This window comes from Corvus moneduloides, chromosome 3 (assembly GCF_009650955.1).
Source record: "Corvus moneduloides isolate bCorMon1 chromosome 3, bCorMon1.pri, whole genome shotgun sequence".
In the NCBI taxonomy this organism is placed as follows: Eukaryota; Metazoa; Chordata; class Aves; order Passeriformes; family Corvidae; genus Corvus; species Corvus moneduloides.
In genome coordinates, this window is record NC_045478.1 from 109,394,166 (window position 1) to 109,406,275 (window position 12,110).

Sequence of the window (12,110 nt, forward strand, 5' to 3'; positions counted from 1 at the left end):
CTCATTTGCTGTCCTTTGCTTTCCATCAGTCTTCCTCATCTCCAGATCAGGCTGGTAGATCCAGGTGCAGCTGCCTCTGAAGAATACATGATGGGAAGGAGGTTGACACTGGTGCAGTCCAGCAGCCTATGTCCTTGCCCCATGGTCTGTCTCCAGGCCTCCTTGGGATCATTGCAGATATCCAGAAACTCTTTGGAACGTGTCCTTGCCCATAGCAATAGTTTCTACTATTGCTCTATTGTAATCTTTGTTCATGCCTTGAGCTAAGAAATCCCAAATTCTTTCCCAGCCTTTTCTCTGACTGGATTTTCCTGCTTTTCCTGTACATGTTTTGTAGAACTACATGGAGTACCTAGCTGGTAAGAAATCCTGTGTCAGCACATTCCCTCAGCTGTTTTGCATTGTTCAGATGCAGAATTTGTTGACCACACACGGCAGAACTTCACCCTGGATTGCTTACAGCAGCAGCAGAAGTAAGGTTTGTAGTGGACTGTTGCCTCCACAATCAAGTCAACCAGAATTCCACCACAGGGGTTAACTTGGAATTCAGAATGGATTTTGTGCATTGATTTCTGAGGGGGAAGGTGTGTGGTAATTTCTGAGGCCCACTCACAGAAAGGCCCAGTACTCTCTTTCAGTAGGTCAGAAGGGCAAGTACTGATCCCAAATGGAAGAACCTCTTCAGATTGGTGGGATGACTCACACAACTGATGTGCTGCAAGGGGTGTCTATAAACTCTTCAGAAGGGACAGGCAAGGAAGGAGAAGGGCTGGAGCACAAGTCTGATGAGGAGTGGCTGGGGGAGTTCAGCCTGGAGAAAAGGAGGCTCAGGGGAGATTTTATTGCTCTCTGCAGAAACCTGAAAGGACTTTGTAGCAAGGTGTAGGTTGGTCTCTTCTCCCAGGTCCCAAGTGATAGGACAAGAGGAAAGAACCTCAAGTGCCATTTTCCCAGGGGAGTTTATATCAGGAAAAATTCTTCACTGGAAGGGTCAGGCACTGGAACGGGCTGCCCAGGGTGGAGTCACTATCCTGGAAGTGTTCAAAGAATGTCTAAATGTGGCATCTGAGGACATGGTTTAGCAGTGAACACGGCAGGGCTAAGCTAACAGTTGGACTCAATGATCCTGAGGGTCTTCTCCAACCCTAACGATTGTATGGTTCTACAATTCAATATTCTATAAATTATGTATGAGCAGCACAGAGGACATTACACTAAAAAAGAGATGTGGTGATTCCTGAATCTTAAATATCTGCTATGATGGGAGAGACCAGGCAAGCACCTGTTTATACACCTACGTGGTTAAGGAAGGGAAGCATTTAGAAATGCTGAGAATAGCTTAAGGCCTCCACAAGAAAATACTTGCTTCTTTCTAGCACAGAGAAAAAGCCAGCTGGTATTAAGACTCACACCACAAAGACTGACTTGCAAGTAATTTTCCTTAGTTGTCCCCAGTAGTAAATGCCACTCTGAGGCATCTCAGAGGATTTGTGACCCCTTAGTCTATTCTCCTTGTTTCAAAGCCTGTGCAGCAGCTTGCAATTCCCTCTTCACAGGACTACACTGACACTCCCAAGGAGCCCCATACAGCCTTTGCAGAGCCTGCTTTTGGAGTGACCACCACTCATGATGTTGTCACCACCCAAAGCTCCTGACAATCCTCAATTGCAGAACTCAGTCTTCCCAATGAGACATAGAAAATGAAACAAAATCAAATGGACAAGAACACACTCATTTGCTGTTCAAAGCAGCAAAAGTACAACCAGTTTTTCCAATAGCCTGGCTGAAAGTTTTAGCAATTATGATCTGATCTAGAGAAAATTTCTGAAAATCTCAAATGTTAGGAGAACCTTGTAGAAACAAAATACAATGCATATCAGCTCATTACACAGTACTTTCTGCTAGTTTTCCATAACTGATGGATAGTAGAGGCTGGTATTTTAACAGTTGCTTCCTCCTTTGTGGTCCAGTGCCTTTTCTTTGCTCCTGGGATTAATTTATTCATGTATTTCTCTGGAATCTCAATGTTCCATCATTTTGATGGAACGCCCCCTTTGGTACAGGCCGGCATTCTCCTGAAAAAAAAAATAAAAAGACTAGCACGGAATCCTTCCATCAGAGAGCTTTTGTGGAGCAGCAGGGCCCTGCAGGTACAGGATCACTTGGCAACAATTCAGAAGAAATGGATGCAAGACAGCTGAGACCACTTGTCTGAAGAGCCATTTTCCAGAAACTGTTCCGCTTTTTCACTTCACAGGAACACAGAAGGTATTCCAATGGGTCAGCCCAGCAGTGGCAGTGGGAGACAGAACAGAACACCCGAGCATGGCTGCTCTCTGCAGTGCACTGCTGTCCTGTCTGTAACCCCGAAGGCAGAGACAGAGCAATCACCAGCTAGTGCTGATACTGCAGGGAATGTTTCACTGGCTCTTCATCTGCCACCACTAGTTTCCAGTGACTTCTTGGAAGGGCGAGTAGTGCTAGGACATGTGAATGGCTTTAAACTGACAGAGGGCAGGTTTAGATGTTAGGAAGAAATTCTTTACTGTGAGGGTGGCAAGGCACTGGCACAGGTTGCTCAGAGTAGCTGTGGATGCCCCAAACCTGGAAGTGTTCAAGGCCAGGCTGGATGGGGCTCTGGGTCTAGTGGAAGGTGTCCCTGCCCATGGTAGGAGGGTTGGAACTGGTTGATCTTTAAGTTCCTTCCAACCCCAGCTGTTCTGTGATTCTATGAGTGCAGGACCCTCATCTTGTCTGCAAAAGTTGGATTTGTTACCTGGTGTGCAACAAGCCAACAATTACACACTCAAGAGTATAGGCATAGATTGTTTATTTAGGAGTTGCACAAGCCTGGGTGCTCTGTGGTATTCCACAAATCAAGCACAGCAGCTATCAAAACTTTTTACAATTTATACATTTTAGCAAACAAAGGAATTAGTACTCACTGGCTACAAGTTACATAGTTCTCCTATTAATTGTCATTCTATCTTTTATTGGTTAATTATTCTCTTGCTTCTCATACTAATTAGTTGGCACACCCACTCTTTCTCTTCTTTTGGGTCTGTGGCTTTCTTGGGCCAGTGGTCTCTGAGTTGGTGGCCACAGATGTAATTCCCTGATGGAATTACATTTTACCCAGTTGCAGCTGATTTCAGGACAATTGCTACGTTGGCTTTATTAGTTTCTTCCTTACTTCCTTTGGGAGTTCTACCAGGTGTCTTTGTGGCCCATAAATTCTGTGTCCACTATCAGTGGGCATCCTTTTTCCAAATCTTTGATAACCTCCCCCTCGGTCTGAGATCACTGAAGCACCTCAAGACCTAAGCTTCAACAAGGCAATTAATTTGGGGGTTTTTAACACATGGAAAATTGCCTTTCTTGCTGAGCAGGCTTAAAAGTATACAGAGATCAAACATCAAAGAACTTCCTTTCTTAAGAAAAAATTTTACATATTCCACACGTTGCAACACCCCCACAGAGCCAGGGAAGCTCTGTAACTTCCTTGCCTTGCCTGTGTGCCTCTTTAGCTATAAGTCAGATGAGGACGTGCTTTCCAGTGTGGTATCATAACCCTTCTGTGCCATCAAACAGCTTCGTCCCTGTCCTGTTCCCACTGCCGATTGTATCAAAAGGCCGGCTCTGACTCTCCCCGCATCCCCGGACCAGCCGTGCCGTTTCCCCGTGCCCAGATCTGTACTGCCGCTCAGCCCGGGTCTCACAGCCCTTCCAAACGCCTGCAGACCAAGTGCGGGGCTCTTTCATGGGCATACACAGCTCCCGCCCTGGGCAGGGCCGTCCCCGCCCGGCACCGAGCAGCGCCGGGGCCGCGGGGCCCCGCCCCGGCCCACAGCGAAATGGCGGCCGGGCCGCTGCCCGCAGTAGAGATGGCGCCGCGGCCGCTCCGAGGCGCCGGCGGGCGGGCCGGCTCCGGAGGCGGGGATTGGCGGGGGCGGTGGAGGGGCGGGCCGGAGGCGGGCCGGAGGCGGGGATTGGTGGGCGCGCCGGCGGGGCGGGGCGCGGGGCCGGGCAGGGCGCGCGGCGAGTGAGCGCGGCCCCGCTCCGCTGCCGCCGTCTCCGCCGCCGCCGCTGCCGCCCCTGCCGCCCCCGCCCCGGCATGAGGAAACGCAACGAGTCGGTCACGGTGGAGCATGAGCGCGCCGCCGCCGCTGCCGCCGCTGTGCCCGGGCCCCTCGACAAGGGCTGCAGCCTGAGGCGAAGCCTGCGCCTGCCTGCCTCCGCCGCTGCCGAGGGCATGAAGCGACCGCTGGGCAGGTGAGCGCCGCCGTCCCTCCGCCGGGCTTTGTTATCCCCGTGCCACCGTGTGCTCGCTCCCGGCGAGGGCATCGGGAGCTGCCGGGGACCGGAGCGGCAGCGGGGCGGTGTTTTGCGAGCAGAGGGGAAGGGCCGCTGCCGCCGCCCCCCCGGCCGAGGAGCCCGCGGGACGGACAGGTACTCGGGCCGGGGATGTTCCCCACCTTAGCCCTGCTTCCTTGGCTTTCCCTGTGCTCCAGCCGAGCAGCTGCCGGCCCCGCGGTACCTTCAGTTCTCGGTGCAAAGAACTGGTTAGAGAGCGGGGCGGTAGCGGGACCGGCGGATCCCGCCCTGGCCAGCAAAGGATGGGAGGGTTTGGTGTTCGTACCTGGGCGCTGCTGCGTCCAGCCCCCTTTGGTACAGGCAGGCGTTCTCCCGAAAAAAAAAAAAATGGCTAGCAAGGAATCCTTCCATCAGAGAGCGTATGTGGAGCAGCAGGGCCCTGCAGGTAGGATGTCTGCGTTTTTGGAAGAAGCTGGTGGCTGTTAAAGTGATCTCTTTTCCATAAATGAGTCAGATTTAGGGGTCAGTAGGAGAAGCTGACGTGACTCCCTTGGAAGGAGTTTAGCTGTGGCTTTTTGCCAGCTATGTTAACGTTTTAAACGTTTTGTGCATATTTATAATGGGGAAATGTTTGTATACCTTTCTAAAAAGACTGTAACAATAGAAGGTACTTATCACCTGGACCCTTAATCGTGCAAGATTTTGGGGGAATGCAATACACGATGAAGACTTACCTCCCTGGCCCTCTGCAATTCTGATCAGAGTCAAGATACAACCTTTCAGTGTCACCTAAACCGGTATAGTGGTGGTCTTTGTGTTTTGAAAGTGTGAAGAATATGTAATGATCAAAATAGCTATGTGGTTTGGGTAGCTGCAACCAAATCGCTGTGCTTCAGCAATACAGCAGCCAGATTTTTTTTTAAAAAAAAAGGTGCTTATCAGTGCATTTCTAGTAAATGAGCTATTGTGGATGTTTCTCTGCTGAATTTTCTGAGATTTTTTCTGTTCTCATAAACCAAATTAACATTTGAAAAGAGCTGTAGGTACTTGTCATGCTCAAAGACAGAGACTTTGAAATGGGATTTCTTTTATTGGGTAATAGCTATTTAATTTTGTGCCCTGGAGGTAGACCTTTGGGATGCTGTCACTGCTCTGTACATGTTATGACAAGCTTTTGGTAATTGAAAATGGCGCTGGGTTCATCTCTCAGTTTCCATGACTGTGCAGTGGATCAAACTGTGACAGTGCTCTGCTTTTATAACATTTAAAAATTTGACATGTCTATTCTGTTTGTCCAAGTGGATGTCTTCTAGACCAGTGGCACTCGAATGATGGCTTGCTGTCTTCTTCAGCATTATGAATGGCACTCAAGTACCTTTTGCTCAAATGGAAATGCTGTGTCGGTGGTGAGCATCGAGCAAGCCCTAAGAGCACTGAGTGCAGTCTGTTGGCTTGGTCTGGCAGGCAGGTGCTTTGTGGGTACCAGACACAGCACAGCTGTATTGTAAGGGCCAAGCCAAAAATAGGGAAAGCACATCCTGTCTGCGAAAAATTTTCTTGTATTTATTTCTCCATTTACACATTTAGAAATGGTTGGTAGGCAAGTTTTCCTTGTTTTTCTCCATGTTCAGCCTTGGAAACCTGTTTCAGAAATTGCTGAAGTCCTACATGGATTCTGGCCCTTCCCCCTCTTTCTGCCCCTCACCTCCCCCCGTTCTTTTTGGATCAGGTACTGTATTCCACACAGCAGTGTTTCTCCAATTCGTGACATTGTAGGAAAACCTTGTTTGAAGCTTGCTTTTCCTTTTCCACATTCTGAGATATCTGTATTTCCGTGACTTTTTTTTTTTTTCCTTTTCATGCTGTCCTGTGTTGACTGCCTTTCTTACTGACTTTCAATGGACCTTCTCTGACTTCCTCACCTTGCGAGCCTTCAGACAGTGGTTTGCAGGCAACGTTTCTCTGTCTGCCAATACCTTCCAGCAGTGTTTTTTATGGGATAACAAACGCACTGCTGAACTGTGAATCTGAGTGTGCAGGAAGGGGAGATCCAGGTGGAAGAAGGTATGATGCCCAGAGATAAGGTTCTTGTCCAGAACAATCAGCCTGAGTCGGGTCAGGCAGCCTTCTAGCTCCATGTCCCACCTTTGGTGAACAGCAGGGAGTGTTTAAGGAAGAACACGAGGGTATGTGTGCAGTGACCTCCCTTGGGGAGGCCAACAAGTTGCTGTCAGACCATCTAGATCCTCGTATTTTAATATTCAAGGTCATGCTATTATTGCAACATTCCTTATACTGCTGGAAATAAAAGCACTGTTTGATTGTTGTTTTCAATGGGTTTTTACATCAGTTTCACTCCGCAGCTTGCAGAAGCTGTAAGGTGAAAATTCACCTGCAAGGTTGCTGGGATGGTGGAGGTGGCATAATATCTGAAATTGGAGATTTGTACCACGGTAGACTATTCTTAGCATGCTCCTTGATGAAATAGTTAAAATCAACACTTGAATGCTGTGTTAAAGGGGAAGTGGGGCTGTCTGCATTTCATGCTGCTGTTCTACAGCCTCTGCAGACTTGGGGAAGCAGCATGTATGTTTGGCTTTATCGTGTGGGTTTCCTTCTCTTATTTGTAAACGATACAAGCCACTGGCTAGAAAGGCACACCAATCCCCAGTAGCGTGGAGTGGCTGCGTAGTTCTGCAGCCAAGGGCTGATCATGTGGCATATTCCATGGGTCAGGAGCACGGGGTGGGGGGACTGCAGAGGCAGCTGTGTCTGTAACTGCAGCAGTGACCAGGAGACTGTGGAGCAGCAGCAGAGCTGGTGTGTGCCCTTCTCCAGCACAGCTTTTCCTGCTCACGTCCAGCTCCTCAGGAAAGGCTAAATAGCACCTTAAGTGATGTTTATAGAATACAGTGCTGGCTTATCACTGGCAGCAGCTTGCTCTTGCAGCAGTATTTTTGAATTTTACCAGCACTGCGTTTGCCCCTCAGTTTTTGTTCAGTCATACCATCACAATGTGCTCATTCATCCAGGAGCTGAAACTCATTCTAAAGAGGTGGCTGTGCGTTTTGGCTGGCAACTACTCTGTTAGAGAAAGTGTGTGCATGTGCTTCTAAGTGTAATGGAGATGGATATCTGATAAATAAGATTTATATGGCTTCAGCTAGTGCATAGTGTAGTCAGTGTGGCTTTTCTTAAGTGGTTTACAACCAGAAATGAACAAATACAGGTATTTCCATTTTCTTCCATAGAGAGCAGTAAAATCTAATGTGATGGTTACTTAAGTGCTTTACAAGTTGCTCCTTTAAAAGTGCGTGAATGATTTCCTTTTTAAAGGAGCTGTTCTGTCTGAAATTATTACATGCAATAATGCCATAAATAAAGAAGTAATATGCAGTGCTCGCCTTTCCTGGTATGTGTGCTTTGTGTGGATGGCCGTTCCTCTAATATTTCTGTTGTGAGGCATCTTCCAGGTGACAGTGTTGGAAGTGCTAGATGGATATTAATGTAGCATGGTGTTTTGGGTACTTGCTGTGACTTGTTTTTATGGTTGGTGGCTGTAATGTTCTGAGGAAATATGTTTGAGCAGCCATAGATCTGGAAAACCTTCATGTGGGAGTGCAGAGAATAGAGAAAATCAAATGAGCTTAATACTGGCATTGATACCAGAGCAAATTCTCCTATCTCATTTCTGCTGAAGCCTGATCCTGGTGATAAAAGGTCACATGCATGTTACCCTTCGCTTCTGCGACCTCATCATTATCGGATGCTCATTTAATCCCAATCAGTATTCAGACTATAGACGTGAAGTGTGAATTTTGCCATTCTCCAATTCTCCTACAAACAGTTGTTTGCTACAAATGTTAAAACTTGTTTCTGTTTCTCTCCATGCTGTGGAGCAGTGAAGCGCTTGGGATCCCGTGTGTGTGAGCTGCATTCTTTGATGCTTTCGTGCTCTGCTTTGCTGGAGAAGCCGCTGTCCCTCAGGCTCCCTTCAGTTGTCCCTGGTACCTTTGCTCCTAGAGACCCCTGGCTGCTGGCACAAGTCCCTGCAAGGGGTGTTTTTGGGACCCTCCCGCTGGCTGTCCAGCCTGTGTGTGTCCCACAAGCTGGATATTTTTGGACTGACCCTACAATTTGGTGTAGTTTCAGTATCACTGTAGCCACCCTTGTTTGTTGTGTGCAGCTTTCTCGGTGCTTTCTCTGGAGAGGCAGAAGGTTGCTTTTACAGTACCGCTTCCTGGGTATTTTATGAAAATGCAGGGAGGTGCTGAAGGCAAGAGGCTGCAACAGCCTGCTCGTGTCTTCCCCTCTGATGCAGCAGAATTTCCCTGGAACAGTGAGTGTGCTCAGGCATGTCAAATCCGATGTGTGGTGACCCTCGGTGCCGTCCTGCCCCAGCAGCTGAAATGCTTCATGCCTTCCCATGTCTCTTTGGACTTAACCAGTGGTATCTTTCCTCTGATGGAGAACTTGGCCATCTCCATTTTCTGCCCCTGTGTCCTCTCAGTGCCCCATCCTTATATCTCTAGATCTAGCCCCCTTTCTCCTGGTGTTACTTTTTTAGAAGCCTTTGCTGAGTCTTTTATGATTATTCCAGTCTGTTCCATTGTAGCAGAGATGACAAATACTTGAGTTGTTCCCCTGCAAGTGTTCATCAATATATTTAAGGGTTTTTTTTCCTCAAGTGAGTTTTGTGCTATTGTCTCTCTTAATTGCCATCTTCAGGTTAAACCAGTTACTTGTCAGTACTTTGAAAAGAGGAAAGGAGCTGCCTTTGTAGAGACATTTCATCAGTCATGCAGCTTTTTCACCAATTCCACCTCCCTACTGGGTAACTGCCTCTATTTCAGTTTTTCTTGAGCAGAGTTCACAAAGAAGCCGTGAAGTGGTTTCCAGTTGCTTGCCTGTGCTTTCTTTCATGGTAAATACAGGTTGAATCACAATCCCTCCTATGGGTAAAATAGTAGAAGCAGTTTGCTTTGTGTGAGGACTTTTTTTAGTATGTGGGGCTCTCTTTTGTTTTTTGTTGTTGGGTTTTTTGCTGGTTGGGTTTTTTTGTTGCAGTTCTTTTGAAGAGCATGCCCAGTAATATTTTGCTCAGATATGTCAAAAATGGGGTTGTGTAACTTTTTCCACATGTATGTCTGCCTTTCAATTTTTTTTTAAATTTATTTAAATGGTATCACAGTAGCTCTGCCTCCTGTTTTTTCCTGTGCATTGTCAGCCATTTTGGCAGCTTATGGCTAGGAAAAGCCTCTGAATTGCTCCCAGGCTACCTATTTGGGGCATTAGGTATTCATTCTCTGCATCATCTTCCCAGTTTGTTCATCTTTTCCAGCCATTATAATTCTCTTTCCTTGTGCTCATCTTTTCCCCACTCTTTCTCAAAGACACAGAAGTCATTCAGCAAAAATAGCAATATTCCCTGCAACGTGGGGAATTATTAGTTTTATTATTGTGGATTGTTTTAATTCTGGATTTTGTGAAGCCATCGTGTTGACATGTGGCAGTTCTGTGCCTCAGTGTGTTACTGTTAAAGCATATCTGTTTTTCACCATTTTCATCACTGACTTTGGGGTTTTTTTTTGGTGTTAAATAGGTGTGGTTTACTCTCTTAAACATCCCTTGAGATTCCTAGCATCATCTTGCAGGTCTGTTTGTGTGATCTAAAATTTCTTTCCTCGGATCCAGTGTACCCATGAGCGTCTCTGGATTTCCTGTAATAGAGCACAGCATTTTTTCTGCTGCATCTGCTCTGTTGCATCTTCTAGTCTCTGAGCAGTTTTCTCAACTTCTCCATATTTCTCATGGAGAACTCTGCTCAAGCAGGCATGTTCAGGCTGGAGAGAATTTGCCCTCTGGCTTTGTGTTGGTTACGTTGAACTGATTTCGTTGCAGTGCCGTATTTCTGACATCATACTTGCCCCTGGGCTCAGTTGCTCTGCTTTGATGGCTTATGTCTGAATTAATAATTACTGTGGTATTGCTAATTGCTACTACTTTATAATAATTTCTACTTGGGAGCTGTTTGAATTGCCTCTGCTTGTTTGAGTTTACCTAAACTTCCCTTGGGTTTAGGTAACTCCTGGGACCAACAGGGCTTCCTAGTCACCTCTGGAGTGAAGGTGCCTGGGGACACCAGGGTCTTCTCAGCCTTGTCACGTTCTTTTCTGTCCTTTCTGGCATGTGGTTGCTGAGACAGAAATCAAGTTCTCTGCAGACGCAGTCACAGGTCACTGCAGTGAGTCCGTAGGTTTTCTCCTGGATGCAATGTAAATGCGTTTCTTTCTGGTGAAAACAACGTTGTGGTGTTTTCATTAAAACCAATGATGGTGACATCATTTCCTCTCCAGAATCCCCTTTCTGCTGTATGTTCAAGAGGCCTGGTGTACCCCAGCAGGACTTGTGCTGTATTTGAAGAGCACTGCCTGTTGAGTCTGGGCTCCTTTGAAAGGAGAGTGGTGCCTGCTTAGGAGGCTGCAGCCAAGTTACTTTATCTTCCTAGGCCTGAAGAGCAGGTCAGATTATTTTGGTAATCATGTCAGGGTGTGAAATTAGTGAATAGGCTTCTACAGCAATTCCCCTATAAAACGTGGGGTTTTGTAAGCTCGGTGGGCAGCTGTCCTGTGTCATGTTGTTGGTGTTACAGTAGTGGCTGGCTTCTGACATCGGGAGTGAGTGACTGCAAGCAAGGGAGGTTTACTAAGGATGTAACATGAGAGCACTATGTTAATGTAGCCGTGACTGAATCAGTACCACAAGAAGATTAAAAGAAAGTGCTTCAGCTGTATTAAAAGGGTAACAGGAGACCTAGGAGACTTTAAAGCCATTAGCCTGAGGTGGAGTCTGTGCAATTTAAATTGCAAGAGTTAATTTGAAATTCAATGGAAGAAGATTTAACAGCTAAATATATATAAGTAGATCTGTCCTGTGGAAGGACACTGTAAAATGTGACAGGTTTGTCAAGATTACAGCCTGGTTGATGAAGGTATCAGCAGTAAAATTGTTTCTCCAAAGCACTTGACTTTGTACTGTAGTTTATTTTATTGACATGCCTTGCATTGCTGATGGAGAGCAGGTTATCGCTATTGAAAATTGGCTCAATGGAGGGAGAAACAACTGGGGAACTATAGTGGGATTGATGCTTGGGTTCAAGGGTGTGTGTAATTTTGTGTATCAACCGTCCAGGGATGAGTTGGCTATCAGTTACTATTGATATTGATACTATTGATACTATTGATAAAATGAGAGGAGGAGAGGGTTGATAATGGTTGATGAATGGGGAAGTCAGCAGTTTGGAGCAGATGGCCAAATAGTGAAAAGGTCACCAGGACACAAGTGTAGCTGGCAGGATGGTGGGGGAGAGAGGGTAGGGGTTGTAACTGTGGGATGGGAGTGTGACAGAACGTAAAGCTGTTGTAGGTAAGTCACCTCTGTAAGCTGTCATGTGTCCCTGAATATCCCTTATCCAGACAGTGAGGCTGCCATCTAGGCTGTGGACTTTTGCCTTGCTGGCACACATCTCTGTCTATCTCTGTCTCTCTCTGTTTCTCTCTCTCTCTCTAAGAAGTTGGTGAAACTAGTGCAACACTTGACTTCAGAAATCTGCCTCTTTCATATTGCAGGCAATTTAAACTTTCAAGCAGAATTTCCTAATTTTAGACTCTATCAAGTGCCTTGGTCATTCACTGAGCTAACAGGAACCGCGACTATTTACTTTCCAAATCAAAGTATTTATTTAACCTAGATTTATTTCAAGATTGTAACTCTTACTGAGAAGTAGAGCAATAGAA

At 46.6% G+C, this 12,110-nt stretch overlaps 1 protein-coding gene across 1 annotated transcript in view; it reads left to right on the forward strand.

Annotated features, from left to right (window-relative positions):
- Positions 1 to 4,029: 4,029 nt before the first annotated feature.
- ABHD12 (abhydrolase domain containing 12, lysophospholipase) overlaps positions 4,030 to 12,110 on the forward strand; it is a 38,858-nt gene continuing 30,777 nt past the window's right edge. Inside the window, exon 1 of the mRNA XM_032104245.1 lies at positions 4,030 to 4,272. Coding sequence (XP_031960136.1) covers positions 4,115 to 4,272 — 158 coding nt within the window. The 5' untranslated portion in view covers positions 4,030 to 4,114. The remainder of the gene's footprint in view (positions 4,273 to 12,110) is intronic.